Here is a 19,308-nt window from a genome sequence, read left to right on the forward strand (position 1 = left end):
GCACCACCTGTATCCCCTCTTGTGTCTTTAAGACCTGCCCGCCCTGACACTGCCTCAGCAGGTGCAGGCACCTGGTGAAAAGCCTGCTGAACCGAGCTGACCTTCCCTAGTCCAGGAGACCAGGGGGAATTATTAGTAAGGACTGCCTTCCTGTTGGTGTTTGAGGAGCTTGGGAGTTGCTGGGCAGGTGTCACTTCCTAGCCTCACAGCCTGTAAATAACACGTCCGAGGTGGGACGCCAAGGTCTGAGGCAGCCAAAGGTTGCCCAAGTCCGATGAGCCCGTGAGCCTGGCTGTCAGGAGGAGAGCTGTTCCTGGTGAGTGTCTCTGACAGGCCCCATCTCTCGGGTCCCCGCGTGATTAGGAAGACTTGCAGCCCTGGCTGAGCACCCAGAGTGTTTACGTAACTGGGCGCATAGCATGGTGACATGCCATTCATAATGCTCATTTCACTTTCTCCTGCGCACATGCCATGAATTCCTGATGAAGATTCCCCCAGTTCACTAAGCAACATGCCGCTCACAGACCAGCCCTAATCAGGAGGCCCCCAGACTTGACTCTTAGAAGATGGCTGTGCCGTATGTTGAAGGGAGAGCAGTGTCAATATTTAATAAATGTCAGGATGTAAATTTTATGTTGAAAGATGAACTGAGTCTCAGGGTCTGTAAATTTAATTATTGAGAAGGATAAAGTTTGCCCAGTCAGTGAAACCTCCCATCATTCTGAAATCTTTTAACAAAGAAGCCTGAGAGGGAATCAGCTGAGACCAAGAACAAATTCTGCATAAACTAGGGCTTAGGGGAGCCATTAGCATTCTGTGCAACTGAGTGAACTTGATCCTTGGGTTGGGGAGCACCGCTTTCAAGCTGACAGGGAGAAATGGGTAATGAGCCTCGCTCCCAGGCGACCTGCCCTGGGAGCCCAGCAGGCGGAACAGGCTTTCCTTCTGCCTGTGCTATGCACAGATTTCCAGGCTGGGAGGGTCACTCTGGTCCCAGGGGGGTGCCTCCTTGGAATGGCTTTTCCCTCCTCTCGTCACTCCTTGGTTGGAAAAGTGCCCACCAGCTGAGCAGCCGGGGAGAAAGGACTTGGGGAGCTGGGGGTGGTCTGCTCCCTGTAGTAGTGCAGTCAGACTTTTCCAGAGAAGGACAGGGATTAGGAGCTCTCCCGCATCCCCCACTCCGTCATCTTCTTGAATGGCAGGCGCACTGGTGACTTAGCACTGACTGGGTGCTGTGTCGTCAGTGTGCAGACATTAAGCTGAGGGCAGGCTCAGCAGTGCCCTCCTCTGCCCGCTCCAACCCCGCCTCGTTCAGGGGGCCTGCGGGTGGCCCATGGCCTCTCCCTAGAGCGGTTCACTCATGGCTTGGTCCTCAGCACTCTGAGGTGTGAAGGTGGGGCCTCCTCACCCCGACTGATCCTCCCACCCAGAGGCGCCCTCTTCCTGAGGGACAAGCTCCCCAGGGCTGCAGGATCGTTCTGCACGGTTCTTGGGGTTAGAATTTTATTTTAGTAGAATTGCTACAAAAAGATTGCAGATTATAAACCTCTAAGCCAGAATCATTCCTGAATATTCATTGGAAGGACTTACGCTAAAGCTGAAACTCCAATACTTTGGCCACCAGATGCAAAGAACTGACTCATTTGAAAAGACCCTGATGCTGGGAAAGCTTGAGGGCAAGAGGAGAAGGGGACGACAGAGGATGAGATGGTTGGGTGCATCACTGATTCCATGGACATGAGTTTGAGTAAACTCCAGGAGTTGGTGATGGACAGGGACGCCTGGCATGCTGCAGTCCATGGAGTCGCAAAGAGTCAGACACAACTGAGCGACTGAACTGAAGCCACAGTTTGCCACTGGCTTGCCTGATTTTTAAAAATTTGTCATCTTCCCAAGCAAAGAAAGATCTCTTATTAAGGACTCCAGTGTACCTCTTGAGAGCCATAGCTGGGATCAGCTTGTTATATTTGTTGTTATTTCCTTCCTTTAAACTGTTTTTACTGCCTACAATTGCAGACATGCAGAGAGTAACGGAGCCTTCTGTTGCCAACAGCCGAGGCCGTGGCCCGGTCATAGGTGTTCTGGGCTTTCTCTTCCTGTTTCTTTTTTTTTCTTAAGTAGGGAGTTAATACAGCTGCAGCTGACTGATCCTGTTCCTTCTGTCCCTCTTGCCTCAGGCATCACCACTGTCCCAAATCTGTATTCCGCCTTCCCACATCTTTGCAGTTTGACCAAGGCTTACAAACACCTAGTCGTGATTTTAAAGACCCGTTCCACCTTGAGCGATTGTCAGCTGCCCTTAGTGAGCCAGCAGAGTCACTTGTATGCCTGGATCCCCATTGTTCTCTGTGAATTCTAATGTGAATTGGTTTTGGTAAGGAAATACCCCCTCACTGCCTCATTGAACCGAAAAGAAGGAAGAAAGAGAGCTGTCCTGTCCTCATGCTGCTCTCTGCCAGCCTCTGCCTTCCTCCCCTCTGCACATTCAGACCAAGATGCCACACGGAGGGGTTCGCTGTGGGGGTGCTCACCGGCCGTCAGTCTCAATTCCAGACTGACGTGTATTTGTGTCTCTATCCCTTCTCCTACTTCCCTGTGCTGGAAGGGGCCGTGTGGCCTCTGTGTAGCCCTCCACACCCCAACTCTGTCCTGAGAGAGAGCTGGCAGGACATCCCACATGGGCACGCCACAGGCATTTGCAAGTCTTGGCCTCTGATGCTTCCTACTCAGCCCAAATCTAGGGAGTAGGAATGAGAAGGAGATTTACGTTTTATTTAGTGATTTTCACCTCTGATCACTGTTGTTGCTGTTCAGTTGTTAAGTCCTGTCCAACTCTTTTGCAACCCCATGGACTGTAGCCCGCCGGACTCCTCTGTCCATGGGATTCTCCAGGCAAGAAATACTGGAGTGGATTGCCATTTCCTCCTCCAGGGGATCTTCCCGACCCGGGGATCAAACCCACATCTCTTCCATTGGCAGGCGGATTCTTTACCACTGAGCCAGCAGGGAAGCCTGATCACTGTTTAGTTCTAGACAATTATATCATTATACGTTTAGGGTAATAAACATAATTATTATAATTCATTTTCTTTTCTAATCAGCAAATACTAAGTTCTCCTCTTTACTAATTTAACCAACAACATTTGTTGAGTATCAGTTATGTGCTTGTATCTTTTTCTGGACGCTGGGGACACAGGATAAAAGCGGACGGCCGAAGGGCTCTATTATGAAACTGGCATTCTGGTAGATGGAGACAGACAGTAACCAAGCAGGTAGACCAGGAATCATCAGCCTGAGGTGAGTGCAGTGCAGAGAAGTAAGACAGGTGATGAGAAGACTGATGCTGAGCCGTGACTTTGCGTTGGCCAGTCAGGGAATACTTCATGGACGCTGCCAGTGTGCTCAGGCTGGTCACAGAGAACCAGACATGTGGCAGTCAGGCAGGTGGAGGATTTCACAGAGAAACACAGCGTGAATGATTTTCTCCACCCGGGGTCCTGTGTGGAGGGTGGTTCCTCTGAGGGGCTGCTGTGCGTTAAGGCTCAGCACACAGAGCTGGCCTCCTGAGTCGTTGGGCTCTGTCTGCTCGCTGGCTGAAGGCTGCCCCTGTCTCCTCAGCTCTACGTCTCCTCTGAGAGCCGCTTCAACACATTGGCCGAGCTGGTCCATCACCACTCCACTGTGGCCGACGGGCTCATCACCACTCTCCACTACCCGGCCCCCAAGCGCAACAAGCCCACCGTCTACGGCGTGTCCCCCAACTACGACAAGTGGGAGATGGAGCGCACGGACATCACCATGAAGCACAAGCTGGGGGGCGGCCAGTACGGGGAGGTGTACGAAGGCGTGTGGAAGAAATACAGCCTGACGGTGGCTGTGAAGACCCTGAAGGTAAGCCCGGGACCTGCCCGGCGGGCCGTCCAGCGAGACCAGGCACTCGCGGCGCCTCAGTTCCGGGGGGCCTGTTGTCCGCCGGGGCCCAGCCGCGCGCCCTCCGTCGCCTGCTTGCACGCCCAGCCCCGGGCCTGACTCCCCGGCACACGCCGTCTGGGTTTCTGTGAGCGGGTTGACTTCATTCGCCTATTCTCTACGTGTTTCCACATATGCTGAGAGCTGAGAAGTGCTGTGGGTTTTTTTTTCGGTGTAAAACGATTAGTCATTTGAAGGAATTTTTTCATTCTATGGCAAGGGTGTTTGAAAGCTGCGGGTTTCCGTTCAGTTTGTGTGGCATTTGAATCACTTCCTATTGAGTTAAGAGGGCGGAGGCGGGTGGGCAGGGAATCTCTTGAGTTTTGTAGGAGACAAAACCAAATCTGTGGATTTTTTTTTTAGATGTGAGAGCAGATGCGCCAGGTGTTTCTAGTAGGTTCCAGTTCTCTGTATCATGTGTCCAGACTCCTGGAAAGACGAGTGTGGGGCTGCCCCCACCAGGAGGCGTTATGAAAACACGAGGGCTTCTTGCTAACTCAGATACCGTCTGTTCTGTGCCCTTACTGTGGCTTTCCCTTTCAGCTGATGCCTAGTGGTTTTCGTGTCCAGGCGACTCTTAGGATGCCCAGGGAGACGTTTTCATTTCCAGGCCTCCACCTCCTTAAAAGTGTGACCCACAGTGTTAGCTGTGGCGAGAGTGTCCCCTAGTGTTGACCTGTGTGGTTTTCACTTGTTTTAAATAAACTCCCAATTCCATTGAGCTGTGCCCAGGAATGGGAGAGAGGGGAGCCCCGTTTTGCAGCTATTGGCAGAGAAGCAGAACTGAAACACCCACCCCTGGGGAAACGAACCCGAGTGTGTACACGCTTCTTTTCGAAGGTCGTTCGGGTGCATGTGGCCAGAACGCCTGCCCTTTCGGGACCCAGTTAATTCCCTGATGCCCTTACTCAAAGGCATGACAAAATAGAAGTTGTGGTTTCCGGTTGATACGAAGTGACACTTTAGAGAAAAGATCCCATTCTTTAGTCCCAGAGACCAAAGGTGGCTTCCTGGCCTTCGTACTGACCGCGTCCCCTTAGGTTGGTCCTTGGATGCAGGATTGATACACTTGGTGGGGGGGTGGCATGGATGTTTTGCGGACTCCTGTTTATTTTCCAGATAGGGAAGAATTTGGTAAATGCCTATCAGATTTTAAAAATCCTCTTATTTGCCAGACCCTGAGCTTAACACTGGGACTGTGAAAAAGGAATAGGACAGAGTTCTTGGCCTTGGGCTAAGTCTAGGTAGTTAGAGTTGTCTAGTTGGAAGTAGGTAGTCTGAAAAGTGCAAGTGTTGGTCTCTCAGTTGTGTCCACTCTTTGCGACCCCATGGACCGTAGCCCACCAGGCTCCTCTGTCCATGGAGTTCTCCAGGCAGGAATACTTGAGTGGGCAGCCATTCCCATCTCCAGGGGATCTTCTTAACCCAGGGCTCGAACCCGGGTCTCCTGCACTGCAGGCAGACTCTTTACTGTTGCGCCTCCAGGGAAGCCCTACTAGGTAGTCTAGTTAGTAGGAGAGATGGGTCGGTGTGCCACTCACTGTACCACGTGTGACGGAGGCTGTGATCGTGACAGGAGCTCAGAGCTGTAGCGCCACGTGGGGACGAGAGGAGAGATGGGTGAGTGCTGCTGGCCAGGGAGAGGGCTGGACGGGCCCCAAGCCAGCCACAGAGGAGGAACAGGGTGAGCGAGGGGACGGAGCTGGGAGAGGGAGGTAGGGGGCAGAGCAGACTTGGCACGTCTGAGAGGCCTCGAGCCCGCCTGAGAAGCTGGGGTGCTGTCCCGGAGGCAGTGGGGCACCCTGAAGGTTTTGATACAACGAAAGAAGGTGATTGGATTCACCGCTCCTGGGGCAGCCCTGTCAGGGGGCTTCGAATGAACTCAACGGAGGCCTGGCGACGGCAGGGAGACGCGTGCTCCCACGTCCCCATGTGACCACAGCTGCAGACCAGGCCCCGGCAGACAAGGCCTCGGCTGGCTTGCAGAACTGGTCAAGGCCCAGGCGCTACCCACACACTTGCCTGGATTTGCCAAAGCCAAACAAGAGGAAAAGCACAAATAGACGGCGGTCTGGAAGAGGCCTGTTCGAAAACTTGAGGAGGTAGCAGTTGCACATGGGAAAACCGTAGCCCACTAGCTGTGCCAAGCCGTTGTTTTCTGAATGACTGAAGAAGATGCTTCTAGAGGAGAGGCTCCCTGGAGCTCGGGGGGTTTTTTATTCTACCCGTATATCACAATTAACTGGAAGTGGGTGCCTTCCAGAACGTACTTCTCTAATGATGTGTTATTAAGCTTTTTATACTTTTAATGATTTTCCCTAAGAGCCTTATTAACTTATGATCCCATAGTTCATGAAAAAGAAATTACAGAATATAGTTGCATAGATTTCTGTGACTAGTCAGTCATTCCCAGTGGCAGCTAATTAGGGAAGGGGGAGTGTGTCACTTTCTAGAGGTGGATTAACCCAGTAATAAGGTACTGAGCAATGGCTAAATAAACGATCCCTCCTTCCAGCCCACCCTGCTTAGAAAGCGTGTGCACAGTGTGTTTCCCGCTTCTCAGACCAGCCTGCTGCCAGCATTTGGGGCGTTCATCCCCACTACAGATGTGGAGGGTTGGTGTGGGCTCTGAGGGGCAGTGGTGGCTGTCGTTTACTGATGCTCCCAGCGTGCCTGGCAGAGTCTGAGTGCTTCATGCTCTGCATTGAGCATCTCATTTAATCCTTCCAACCTGAAGAGAAGGCTGCTGATTACCCCTACCATTTCAGAGTTGAGAGACCTGAAGCAGGGGGAGGTTCACTGACTGGCCTGGCATCAGTTGCATGGCTGGCAGTGACGGAGGCAGGGCATGAACCCAGATATATCCTGCTGCAAAGCCCAGGTCTTTCTAAAAATTGTTACGCAGCATCCAATTCCTCGTATACCATGAAGAATACACACAAACTACAGTTGCGCACCTTAAAAATCACCTTTCCCCAGTACCCCCCCCCCATTCCCTTCCCACACAGGCTGTGATCTGCCTTTCTCTTGAAGACGCCTTGGGAAGTCCTCATGTTCTAGCCCAAGCTTTTGTCCGTTTAGCCAGTTCTCACGGAGGCCCTCTTTGTCCTTCCTGTTTGGTATCACAGGGCCCTCTGCAGACAGAACCAGACCCTCCTTAACCAGCGAGGGGAGCAAGGCCCTGCTCTTAACCACCACTCTGTACTGATCCTCCAGGCAACACTGGTCTCTTCCCTTCAGGGCAAAAGGAAGACCAGAAGAGAGAAAAAGGGGACCCTAGGCTGATCCCTCTTGCCTGAAATATCCCATGGACAGAAGAGCCTAGTGGGCTGCAGTCCATGGGGTCGCTAAGAGTCGGACACGACTGAGCGACTTCACTTTCACTTTTCACTTTCATGCATTGGAGGAGGAAATGGCAACCCACTCCAGTGTTCTTGCCTGGAGAATCCCAGAGACGGTGGGGCCTGATGGGCTGCCGTCTATGGGGTCACACAGAGTCGGACACGACCGAAGCGACTTAGCAGCAGCAGCAGTAGCAGCAGGTTGACCCCTGTGGTGGGAAACTGGAACTACAGCAAAGGCCTCCTGATGGGGAAGGTTTAGTTTGAATTTTGACAGTCTTCAGTCTTGAGCTGTCTAGTAAAAGTTTGTACATCAGTCATCTTTGTATAAAACAGCTGTGTAAGTAATATAATTTGGAAAAGTCTGCCATTGATCTAATTGTGTTAATATTGACTCATAAGTTAGCTGACAAATTTACTGTTAAAATAGCAGAAAATAGCACTGTTGAAAAAAGTTGAAGCTTAGCCTGTACTCAGTTGTTGACCTGTTTTTCTAGTAGGTGATATATATACATAGTTTCCTCCACCCTTGAGTTTCATGTCCTTCCGGAAATAGTCCACACGTGTGTTACCTTTTTTAACCATGTGGTAGCCTGCTATAGACACTGCTCTGAACCTTCTGTTACTATATCTTGGCAGTTCCTCCTTGACAGTACTTGGAAGGTGGCCTTGTTTTTGGTTGGTATTTTAGTATCTTACCAGCCTTCCGAAGACATGCGTCTCCTCTCCGCTACTTTGCTGTTACATGCAGTGTACAGGGACTCTCCATGTTTGCACATGTAGGAGACTGAGCTGGTAGGTCAGTTCCTCAGAGCAGAAACTGCTGGATCCAAGTGCTCGTACCAGTGTGCACTCCAGCACCTGTGTGGAGGAAGTGCCCGTTTTCCCCACCTGCACCAACACAGTATGTGTTCGGTTTGGGTTTTACATTTGTTACTCCCCCGCCCACCCCCAGGAAGCTGGTCTTACTGGAGAGCTCCAATCATGAGCAGAGAAGGGAAGGCCCCAGGACACCAGGAAGCCCGGCCAGTCTCCGCGGTCGCTCTGGCTTCGTGAGGAGCCATGTGCTGGGGAGAGGGGCTGCTACCCTGTCGCATGGGTTCTCTCTGGCCATGGAGCTCAACACGGCTACCCTACTGAGGACCAGAGTCTAGGGTTCCTCTCCGAGATCGTCCGTTATGGACTTTTCACTTGAGCTTTAAGCTCCCCACCTGATTTGTGAACCAGCCGCCTTCCTCACTCCAGCTCAGAACCTCCCCTGTCTCTCCCGCGTGTTGATCCTGGTCGAGCCGATGGTGCAGGATGGCACTTCAGTGTGCTTGTAACTGCACTTCTCTGACGTTGGGTAAACGCAAAATGTGGGAGCTGATCTACCTTAGACACGAGCCCAGCTCGGCCAAGAGGGAGGTCTGGAGAGGACTGAGAGCTGGGCTGGACTTAAAAATGGTGTACTCTCCTGTGCCATAGAATTCCTGCTCTTGGGGATGAGGCCAGTGAGCAAAAAGGATGAAGCTACCTGTGACATGTTGAGTCTGAGAGAATGTGAAAAAGACCCCAAAACCAGTGTTTAAAGAACCAGCCTGTCTTCTATACAAGCAATATGTTTAGCCTGCTTCTCAGGAATAGAGATCAGCTGTCTTAATAATAGTGACAGTGAATCCCCCGGAGTGGTGATGCCCGTGTTCTGAGTGCTGCCCTCGGCGCTCTCTGTGTACGAGCCAGGTAATGCTCTTCTTTCCATTCGGTAGGCGAGAGAACAAGTCCAGCGATACTGTTACCTGTCATGTAGGTGACTTACCGTGGTGACACAGCAGCAGAGCTCGGTAGGGATAACACGAGCATCCTCTTAACCGCTGGGCCAGCCACAGCTTTCGTCCGCATCCAGTCAGGCCTCGTGAAGAGAGGCCAGGGGACCCATCCCCCTCCTTGACAGACAGGACTGAAATTCACAGCCTTTACTCACAGTGTGGCCTTCGCCCTGATCATTCAGAATTCCTTTTACTATGTAAATGGAAGAATCCTCTTCAACAAGGTGATGGAGATTTTTAAAATGAAAGGCCTGTAGCAGGATAGCATCAGGGCTATCTCCAGTTGAACACAGCTACCAGTGTAGGATGCCGTTAGTGGTTTAAGTTAAAAATTGAACCAGGCCTGCTTCCAGCAGGGGGAGACAAGTTCACACAAGACTGTCCTGAAAGACAAAAAACAAGGAGTTATTTATACTGTCCACATGCCGTGTGTGCGTGTGTGTGAGTATGTGAGTGAATGAACGGAGAGAGAGGAGAAGGATGCCTTTGAAAGCCGCAGTGGTCCTTCGCACGTCCACACCCCTCAAGACCTGGAACGTGGCTCTTGTAGAAGAGTCAGTACTACAAGAGCAGTGTTACTTCGGAAATGATCTCACTCTGCATGGTTCGTTACGGGGGCCTTTACGCCCACGAGCCTTCATTGGAGGGCTGCTTATTGAACATACTGTTGGCTGAGCAAGAGTCTTACAGGCCCTGGTCCTTCCTTTAGGTGGCGTTGAACCTGTGGTTCCGGCAGGTACTTGCCCTCCAGCCATCCATAGTAGTGTGTCACCCTGGTAGATCAGAGCCCACCGCCCCAGAGACAGCGTGGTCCTGCAGTGTGGGAGACCTGGGTTTGATCCCTGGGTTGGGAAGATCCCCTAGAGAAGGGAAAGGCTACCCACTCCAGTATCCTGACCTGCAGAATTCCATGGACCGTGTAGTCCATGGGATCTCAAAGAGTGGGATGTGACTGAGCGACTTTCACTTTCACCCTGGTAGATCAGAACCCACCACACCAGAGACAGCGTGGTCTGCTCAGCGTGCTCAGGAACACAGAGGACTTGAAGAATTAAAACAGCCAGGAAGGTGGCTGCAGGGTATATTCTTTTCCCACCCATGCAGCTTGACACAGAGTCCACCCAGGATGTTTAACTGACCTTAGAATGGCTCACCTTTTTTTTTAAGCAATTTTCTTTCTTTCTTTTTGGCTTCGCTGGGTCTTTGTTGCTGCATGGCTTTTCCTTAGCTGCGGTGAGCGGGGCCGCCACTCTAGAATTGCGGTCCACGGGCTTCTCATTGCAGTGGCCCCTCTTTCTGCAGAGCACAGACTCGAGAGCATGCAGGTTTCATAAGTCGCAGCACGTGGGCTCAGTAGATGCTTAAAAAAATCTGCAAACAGTAAACACTGGAGAGAGTGTGGAGCAAAGAGAACCTTCTTGCTCTGTTGGTAGGAATGTAAATTGATACAGCCACTATGGAGAACAGTATGGAGATTTCTTTAAAAACTAGGAATTAGTTGTGACTCGTGGGCTTGGTTGCTCTGCAGGGCATGTGGAATCTTCCCAGATCAGGGATGGAACTCTGGCCTCTCGCATTGTTTGGTAGATTCTTTTTTTAATTTATCTAATTTTAATTGGAGGATAATTGCTTTACAATGTTGTATTGGTTTCTGCCATACAGCGACATGAATCTGCCGTAAGTATACATACGTTTCCTCCCTCTTGAACCTGCCTCCCACCTCCCACCGCATGCCACCCCTCTCGGTTATCACAGAGCACCAGTTGCGCTCCCTGCTTCATACAGCAAATTCCCACCGACTGTTTTACATATGGTGCTGTGTATGTTTCTATCTCGGTTTGTCCCATCCTCTCCTTTCCCACTGTGTCCACAAGTCTGTTGTCTACGTGTCTCTAACACTGCCCTACAAAGAGGTGCATCAGTACCGTTATTCTGGATTCCATATGTAAGAGTTAATATATGATATTAGTTTTTCTATTTCTGATTTACTTCACTCTATGTAACAGGCTCTAGTTTCATCCACCTCACTAGAACTGACTCAAATTTGTTCCTTTTTATGAGTGTGTATTATTCCCTTGTATATATGCGCCACAACTTCTTCGTCCATTCATCTGTCATGGACATCTAGGTTGCTTTCATGTCCTGGCTGTTGTAAATAGTGCTGCAGTGAAGGTTGGGGCACATGTGTCTTTTAAAATAGTTTTCGCAGGGTATGTGCCCAGTAGTGGGATTTGCTGGGTCATACGGTAGTTTTGCTCCTAGTTTTTTAAGGAATCTCCATACTGTTCTCCATAGTGGCTGTTATTAATTTACATTCCCACCAACAGTGCAAGGAGGTTCCCTTTTCCCCAGACCCTCCCCAGCATTTCTTGATGATGGCCATCATCTCATACATTGTATTTTGATTTGCATTTCTCCAGTAATAAGTGATGTTGAGCATCTTTTCGTTTTATTAATCATCTGTATGTCTTCTTTAGAGAAATGTTTGTTTAGGTCTTCTGCCAGTTTTTTGATTGGGTTGTTTGTTTTTCTGATACTGAGCTGCTGCTAGGTGGATTCTTTACCACTGAGCTACCAGGGAAGCCCTCACCATTTCTATAGGGCAGTAAATTGTGTCTACGTTTCAGTCCCACCAAGCCCTGAGCTGAGTGATTCAGGGGCTGACACACATCCTCACTGGTCCTGCTTCGCTGGTAAACACGACTGACCAGAGCAGGACAGCGCCCAGTAGAGGGTGACCTGTCCTCTGGAGGTCATCCCCAGGTGCCGGGGTGGGAACCGGCAGCTACGGTGAGTAGGACACTTTAGCTCTTTGTTTCCCAGAGGGGCCGCAGGTACAGCGTAAAGAAAGCTCCACTTTTACAGTAGTTGATAAAGCTTTCTTCTTGGGGAATCTAGTTTTCAAGACGTGCTCTCCCCGTCTCCCCTGCAGTCTTGCTCTTCAGACAGACTCAGACCCCATGTTGAAACCTGGGAGAGGAGGGTCTCACTTCCCTCGTTGGCCTTTATAGCAACAGACTACGTCACATCTCATCCACTGGCTTCTTCCTTTGGTGGTCAGAAAAGAGGTCTCCCCGACATAAGCCCACCCCCACGATCTTGATAACAGGGCCAACCCCAGGACCCAGCACCACAGCACTCTGCCCTGATAGGTGAGGGAATGTAGCAATATTGTCACATTTGCTCTGGGCGTGTGCTATATCTTTGTCTCCTCTTGGCATTTAAATGCTGTGAGCTCGCTGAAACGTGGTATGGGCTGGTGATCACATTTATGAACCCGTTGCTAGGGGAGCTGCCAGTGAGGCTGGTTTTAGGATCTGAGTAAATTGACCTGACAGGTAGTGGCGATTGCTTCATTAAGGGCCGCACGAGACCACGTTCTTAAGAAACTCAGCGTCCTCTCTTGCTGCCACATCTTGAGGCCCTGTTCTTTGGTAGTGCTATACATCTTTTTGTGTCATCAAGGTCTCTTCTCTTGAATCAAGTACCTTTTGGATTCTTCAAGTGATTTTTTTTTTTTTTTTAATGTTAAACGTTTTGGGAGTCCTTGGAAACCAAGCCGTTCCTTAGGGGAGTGGTACCATGATTGTGGTGGTTGCCTTCACACATCTCCCTCCCTCCCCGTAAACTTCACTAGGTGATGGAAACAAGTAGTCTGCATGGAGCCACCAGAGCAAGTCACCAGCATACCCAGCCAGCTTTGCTGTTGTGCTCAGGGTGAGAATTCAAAAGCTCCGCGCCATAGTGGAAAATTCTTTGTGCCATCGGGCTGATGACCGGCCACCTTGGAACCTGTCAAGAAGGATGTCGTGGTTGAAACTGGTGGACCAGGATGATTACCTGTCGAAGCTCCAGCTTGTGTTAACCGTTCAAGTCGTACTTCCCCACTTGAGCACTTTTCCTTGCTGAGATAATGTCATCACTTCTTTCTTTCCTGCAGGAGGATACCATGGAGGTGGAGGAGTTCTTGAAAGAGGCTGCAGTAATGAAAGAGATCAAGCACCCCAATTTAGTACAGTTACTCGGTGAGTGTGAGGAGCTCTAAGCTCTGAATTAAACTTTCCGAGTGATACAGGCGCTGTTGAAGCAGAGGTGAATGGCTCACTGCCTTAAGGTTTCTGGTCTGTACATCTGTTCCCCACCTGTATCAGCCCTTGGTACAAAGAGACCTGTGTGGAATGGATGTGTGTGTGTGTGTGTCTGTGTGTGTGTGTGTCCATGCACCCGCACAAGTGAGAGATGGGGTGGGTGTGTGTGTGTGTCCATGTGCCCACATGAGTGAGAGAGAATGTTATAACTTTTAAGCTGATACCCAAAAGTGGTCAAGCACAAGTCTCAAATCAGTATCTTGAAACCTAAGAATTTCAGAAGTTCCTTCCTGAAGCGATTCTGTACATAGAAATATCCATATATCCTTTGGGGTGATGACTTAGCATGTTTGATGTGGCCCAGCCTCTGCTCTTGAACTCAGTGGCAGCTTCTTTGCTTGAAGCCCATGGGCTTGAGAGGAAGAAAAAAGGGGGCAGGGGGCCACATCCCTCCCGCGGGAACATAATCTCAACCCACGAGTGCATGGAGTCATCGCAGGACCTGGGCCCGGGATGTAGGGGCAGAGAGAGAATCCGTCTCAGAAGCCTCGTTCTTCAGGGCTCATCTTTTCTGGTGTGTGCTCCGTTGGGAGCGGAGCGGCACGCTGAAGCCTTGTCTCGTTGGCAGGGGTCTGCACGCGGGAGCCCCCGTTCTACATAATCACTGAGTTCATGACCTATGGGAACCTGCTGGACTACCTGAGGGACTGTAACCGGCAGGAGGTGAATGCCGTGGTGCTGCTGTACATGGCCACGCAGATCTCGTCCGCCATGGAGTACCTGGAGAAGAAAAACTTCATCCACAGGTAGGAGCCGCGTGAGGCCGCCCTCCCCGCACCAGCGGAGTTGCGGGGCAACCACGGGACCCGGGCATACTTTTACAAAAAAAAACCCCAACCTACAAAGTCTTCTGGCTCAGCCTCTGAATTTTTTAGCGTCGGCAGCTCCTTGGACCTTGGAGCAAAGGCGAACACCATGTTCCTGACGTTGCCAGCTTCGGGTGTGCATCCAGGACTGCACTCAGCCCGGCCTGGCCCTTGGACCCACAGAGCAGTTATCCCCAGGCTGAGAAGTATTTCACTGCAGAATCATTTTGGACTAAGAGGAATACTGGGTGAAGTTTATCAGAAGGCACCCCTTTTCATTGGCAGGGCTCCCTGTGACATAGGGCACCCGTTGCTCCTCCAGGGCTGGGGTTCATCAGTAGTGTCGTGACCTCTTCCCAGCAGCCGCTGGGGCGTTTTTTCCCCACAAGGTCTCAGAAACGGCCCTACATGGGTTTTGTTCCCGTGTTGTGTGTGTATGTGTTTTCCCCTCCCTTCTGGTAATTATCATTTCATTCTCCACTTAACTTGCTGTCATCTGGTTCAGGGATGTTTCCACCATTGTCAGGATTGTGTATGCGTAGTTCTAAATTAAGCATCTTGGCTGCTTCAAAGCCTGGAGTGTTCTGACCTTCAAACATGCCACAATTATCTTGGTCTCCACATTCTTTGCTGGTGGAAATGGCTTCCTAGCAGAGTGACGGCCTGTGCAGGACAGGGCCTGATGGGCTTTGCCGGAGTCTTCTATACAAGATGTTCTCCAGCCACCGTGGTGACCTTTCCTTCCCAATTAACTCAAGTATGAAACCTGTACACGGGACTTCATAGTGAGAAGTAAGAGGACCGTGTGTGAACTGCTGGCAGTGCCTTGTACAACAGATTTTTCTCTGCTCCATGAGAGTCTGCTTCAGAGGCTCCTGTCACTCAGGAAAGTGAACCCTCTGAGGCTGCAAATTGAAATTTCTTGACTTCTGGTTTGCCTTGTATGGCTCGGTTCATTCTCTCTTCATTCACGCAAACTTAAAATGCTTTACCGAAATCCTATTAGGCACCACCCTCCTGAATTTCCTCCCTCTCATTGCTGGTGATCAGGCTATCTCACAGCCATCGCCTTCAGCGGGGGCCTCTCCTCATCCCGCTTTCCAGGTTGCCTTGCGATTTCATGCTTAACGTCCGTGAACCAGAGATTAGGCTCCTGCCTCCGTGGGAGAATCAGGAGGCTAAAGGAAGCTGATTATACAGGAGAGAATCCATAGGATACATTTGGATATGCATCAGGAAGAAATAGGGAAGTGGGAAATACAATTTGGATAAAGAATGTCATGGGCTCCTGTTGAGTCTAAATAGGACAAGCAGAGACTCACGCTGATGTAAGTTTCTTGAGATCAAGGCCTGGCCTGGATATCGGCTCCCGGTGCCTGGCACAGGGCAGGAGTAGCTGAACAGACTCTTAAGGACACTGTCCCCAGGCATCGTCAGTGCTTTACTGTGAATTCACTACCACTCACAACCACCCTAAGAAGCAAGCACCGATATCATCATCTTATGGGTGAGAGAACCAAGTCCTAGGGTGATTCACTCACTCCAGGTCGTGGGGCCAGGGAGCCTGTTCCCCCGCCACCCGCTGCGGGTAGAGCTTGGTGGTTACTATTTACAAGCAGATGTATTTATTTAGGATCTCCATTTTCCCATTGTGGGTGTTGCCCCTTGGTAAGCAGTGGTGCAAGATTTGTAAAGCTGACAGCCAGCCAGGAACTCACAGATAAACTGTTTCCTTTCCCAGAGATCTTGCTGCCCGAAACTGCCTGGTAGGGGAAAACCACTTGGTGAAGGTGGCTGATTTTGGCCTGAGCAGGCTGATGACAGGGGACACCTACACAGCCCACGCCGGGGCCAAGTTCCCCATCAAGTGGACGGCGCCCGAGAGCCTGGCCTACAACAAGTTCTCCATCAAGTCGGACATCTGGGGTAAGGGCCACCGCTCCGGTTTTGTCCTCGCCCTCGTCTTGGGTGGGGGGGGCTATGTCCCCATTTTGCTTTCTCTCCTTGCCTTTTGAGTTCCTTTTCCCTTGCTCTTTCATTTCTCTCTCATTGCTTCCTTCTCTTTTTGTTTATTTTACTTCTTTTTCAATTTCAAAAATCTCTTCTCCCGTGTTTTCTCTCCTAAATAAGGTAAAAATGAGGTTTTTTTTCTCTTCGAAAATAATTCAGATGAACTCTTTCCCCCACTTAACAACTTTATGTCTTCTTCACTCTTAGATTGCCTGGATGTGCAGGGCAGCCAGCCCACCCTGCAGGCACCCAGGGTCTGCCTCTGCGGAGAGAATGCTGCAGAGTCTGGTTTGAAATTCAAGTAGAATGTTCCTCTCCGAAGCCTTGTGTGACAGTATTTTATTTTTACTTTTGGTTATGCAGATTGTCAGCAGGCAGTCAGGGAGGCAGAGTTGCCTGAGGACTCCAGGCACTTGCCACCCCAGCTTTGCTGTCTTCACCTTGTGGTACCCTCTCACCCTATATCCCCGCCCAGCCCCAACCTTTGTTATTTCAAAGCAAATTCCAGACAGCATAATGTTCTGTCCATGAATATTTCATATGTCTCTTAAAAGATGGCTTTTGTATTTGTAGAACCGCAAGTTGAGTTTAGTTTCTGGATTTTGCCTGCTTAGTCGCTCAGTTGTGTCCAACTCTTTGCGACCCCTTGGACTATAGCCCACCAGGTTCCTCTGTCCATGGGATGACTGTAGCCCACCAGGTTCCTCTGTCTATGGGATGTTTCAGGCCAGAATGCTGGAGTGGGTTGCCATTTCCTTCTCTAGGGGATCTTCCTGACCCAAGGATCGAACCCGTGTCTCCCGTGTCTCCTGTATTACAGATTCTTCACCTGCTGAGCCATCAAAGAACCGGTTTCTAAATATTAGCAAATATCAATGTTCAAATTTCCAGTTAATCATAAAAGTCACCCCCTTTTTTTTTTTTGATCTGTTTGAATTGGGGTGAAAATACAAATTTACCAGTGCAATTAGTTGATGACATCCTTTAGGTCTCCTCTAGTCTGTAAACTCCTTTCTCATCTCTCTGTGTGTCTCGCTGGTTATTTGTGGAACAGATCCTGCCATTTGTCCTTTAAAGTCTCCCACATTCTGGATTCTGCTCACTGTTTCTCATGTTCCTCAGTCTTCACTATTCCCAGAAAGTGGATAGTTGGACCTAGGCACCTTGATCACATTCGGGTGTGACTTGTTTTGTTTTGGTAAGAGTACTTCATAGGAAGGAGGGCACCTTTGATCAGTAGCCCTGTAATTCTTGATTTCCCCTCTCTGTCTAGAGCCACTGATTGATGAGGGGCTTGCCAAGTGACAGTTCCCTGGTTCTCTCATTCCTTACTCATTTATGAGCTCCATACTTCTATAAGAAGAAACTTCCTCTCTCCTACCATCTGATTACAGTAGGGTGTACAGTTCATACAGGAAAGACAAGATAAATATAAACTTCCTTGCCATTATTTACCAGTTTCCATGATAACAGATTGAGTTCTTAATACCCTCCAGTGGTGACCAGTTAGGTTTTGTTTTTCTTTTGTAGTAATATTACAAGCTCTTGGATTTAATTATATTTGAGTATATTATGGATTAATCCACTGCAGGAGTTTTTTAAAATTGATATTCAGATTGTCTCAACTTTGGCCTGTGGGGACTTCAAATTATTCCTGGTTCTTTCTGACAAAACCCTATAGTCTTCTTTAGCATCTGTGCTATCTAAAATGGATGAAATACTCCAGGTTCATTCTCTGCCCCTGACCTGAACCACCCACTTCTCCAAGGAATTCAGGTTCCTTAGTGGGACCTGGAATTTCAGTGATTTCGTTAGATTTTAATGGAATTTTTGGAGTTGGAAGGGACCTTAGAGATAACTTCACATACCCAGAAGAGAGAGGTGCCTGTTGGAGGCATGTGGCTAGTTGGTCACAGAGCCACGACTAGAAATGGCCTCTTCAATTCCAGTCCTAGGCACCTTCCACCACATCTCCCAACAAGATGGCCATGCTCCCTTAAAGACCCTGGAGGGGCTGGTCACCCCAGGCCCCTTCTCTCCTACAGCATGTGCTAGTCCGTGGGCTTGAGTGACCGGAAAGCCTCATCCTGTCCTGTTCTGTCCAGGGCTGTTGGTAATTAAGAGCCTTATAAAATGTTGGAGTGTCTGGGCTGCTTCTGAGGGCGTAACTTCTGAAGTCTGCTGCACAGTTAGCCGGTTTTGAATGCGGTGCAGTCAAATCTTAAATGCACCTTGAACAGTCTTGATCTTTCTTTTTTCTTTTAGCATTTGGAGTGTTGCTTTGGGAAATTGCTACCTATGGCATGTCACCTTACCCAGGAATTGACCTGTCCCAGGTGTATGAGCTGCTGGAGAAAGACTACCGCATGGAGCGCCCGGAAGGCTGCCCAGAGAAGGTCTACGAACTCATGCGAGCATGTGAGCCTTCCCCTGCTGGTTCCAATGTGGGCTCTGTAGGCAGCCCAGTGCGGGGCGTGTGTGTCAAGTCAGGGGTTGAAAGTGCTCCATTTCCTCTCTTCCTTCCCATTCTTCAGAAGCAACTACTGTACAGTTTGGTGCTTTTTTTTTTTTTTGCTTAACTTTTCCCATGTTTCTCTGTGCCTTTATTCATGGATAGTATTTTACATGTGAGGGTTTTTTGTTTGTTTTTCATGCAAAATGAGACCGATGGATACCAAACCTGGGTGGATAAAAGTCACTCAGAATATTTGCCCACTATACAAGAAATTTGCATTTATTAATAAGAAGCCCAAGTTTTACAACCCTGTGAACTGTAGTCCTCCAGGCTCCTCTGTCCATGGGATTGCCCGGGAAAGAATACCGGAGTGGGTTGCCATTTCCTTCTCCAGGATCTTTCCAACCTAGGGATCCAATTTGCATCTCCTGCATGGGCAGGAGGATTCTCTACTGCTAAGCCACCAGGGAAGCCCATATATATTATGGGCCCTGAAATTTCAGCAATTTACATACGCACATACATATACATACACACATGTGTATGTGTGTGTGTGTTATACGTGTGGTGTATGTATGTTACAGGTGTGTGTTATGTGTGTGTTACAGGTTGTGTGTGTATAAGTATGTAATGTGTGTGCATATATAAAATGTATAAAAATTTATCACCTCACCTTTTTTTTGTACTTAGCAGTGGAACAGGCCTGTCTTTCCATGTCTGTGATTCAGAGCAGGTGCACTCTCTTCCCCCCACTTTCCTGTCTCATATCTT

General features: G+C 49.6%; 1 protein-coding gene across 4 annotated transcripts in view; it reads left to right on the forward strand.

Annotated features, from left to right (window-relative positions):
• The window catches only part of ABL1 (ABL proto-oncogene 1, non-receptor tyrosine kinase), a 145,771-nt gene that overhangs the window by 117,302 nt on the left and 9,161 nt on the right, over positions 1–19,308 (forward strand). For 3 of the 4 annotated variants that reach the window (XM_006043302.4, XM_025261858.3, XM_006043303.4), the window contains exons 4-8: positions 3,619–3,891; positions 13,059–13,143; positions 13,835–14,012; positions 15,814–15,998; positions 18,348–18,500. In XM_006043302.4, coding sequence (XP_006043364.3) covers positions 3,619–3,891; positions 13,059–13,143; positions 13,835–14,012; positions 15,814–15,998; positions 18,348–18,500 — 874 coding nt within the window. The remainder of the gene's footprint in view (positions 1–3,618; positions 3,892–13,058; positions 13,144–13,834; positions 14,013–15,813; positions 15,999–18,347; positions 18,501–19,308) is intronic. The other variant, XM_044926452.2, reaches the window with a different exon arrangement.

The sequence above is a fragment of the Bubalus bubalis genome, chromosome 12 (assembly GCF_019923935.1).
Source record: "Bubalus bubalis isolate 160015118507 breed Murrah chromosome 12, NDDB_SH_1, whole genome shotgun sequence".
NCBI classification, from domain to species: domain Eukaryota; kingdom Metazoa; phylum Chordata; class Mammalia; order Artiodactyla; family Bovidae; genus Bubalus; species Bubalus bubalis.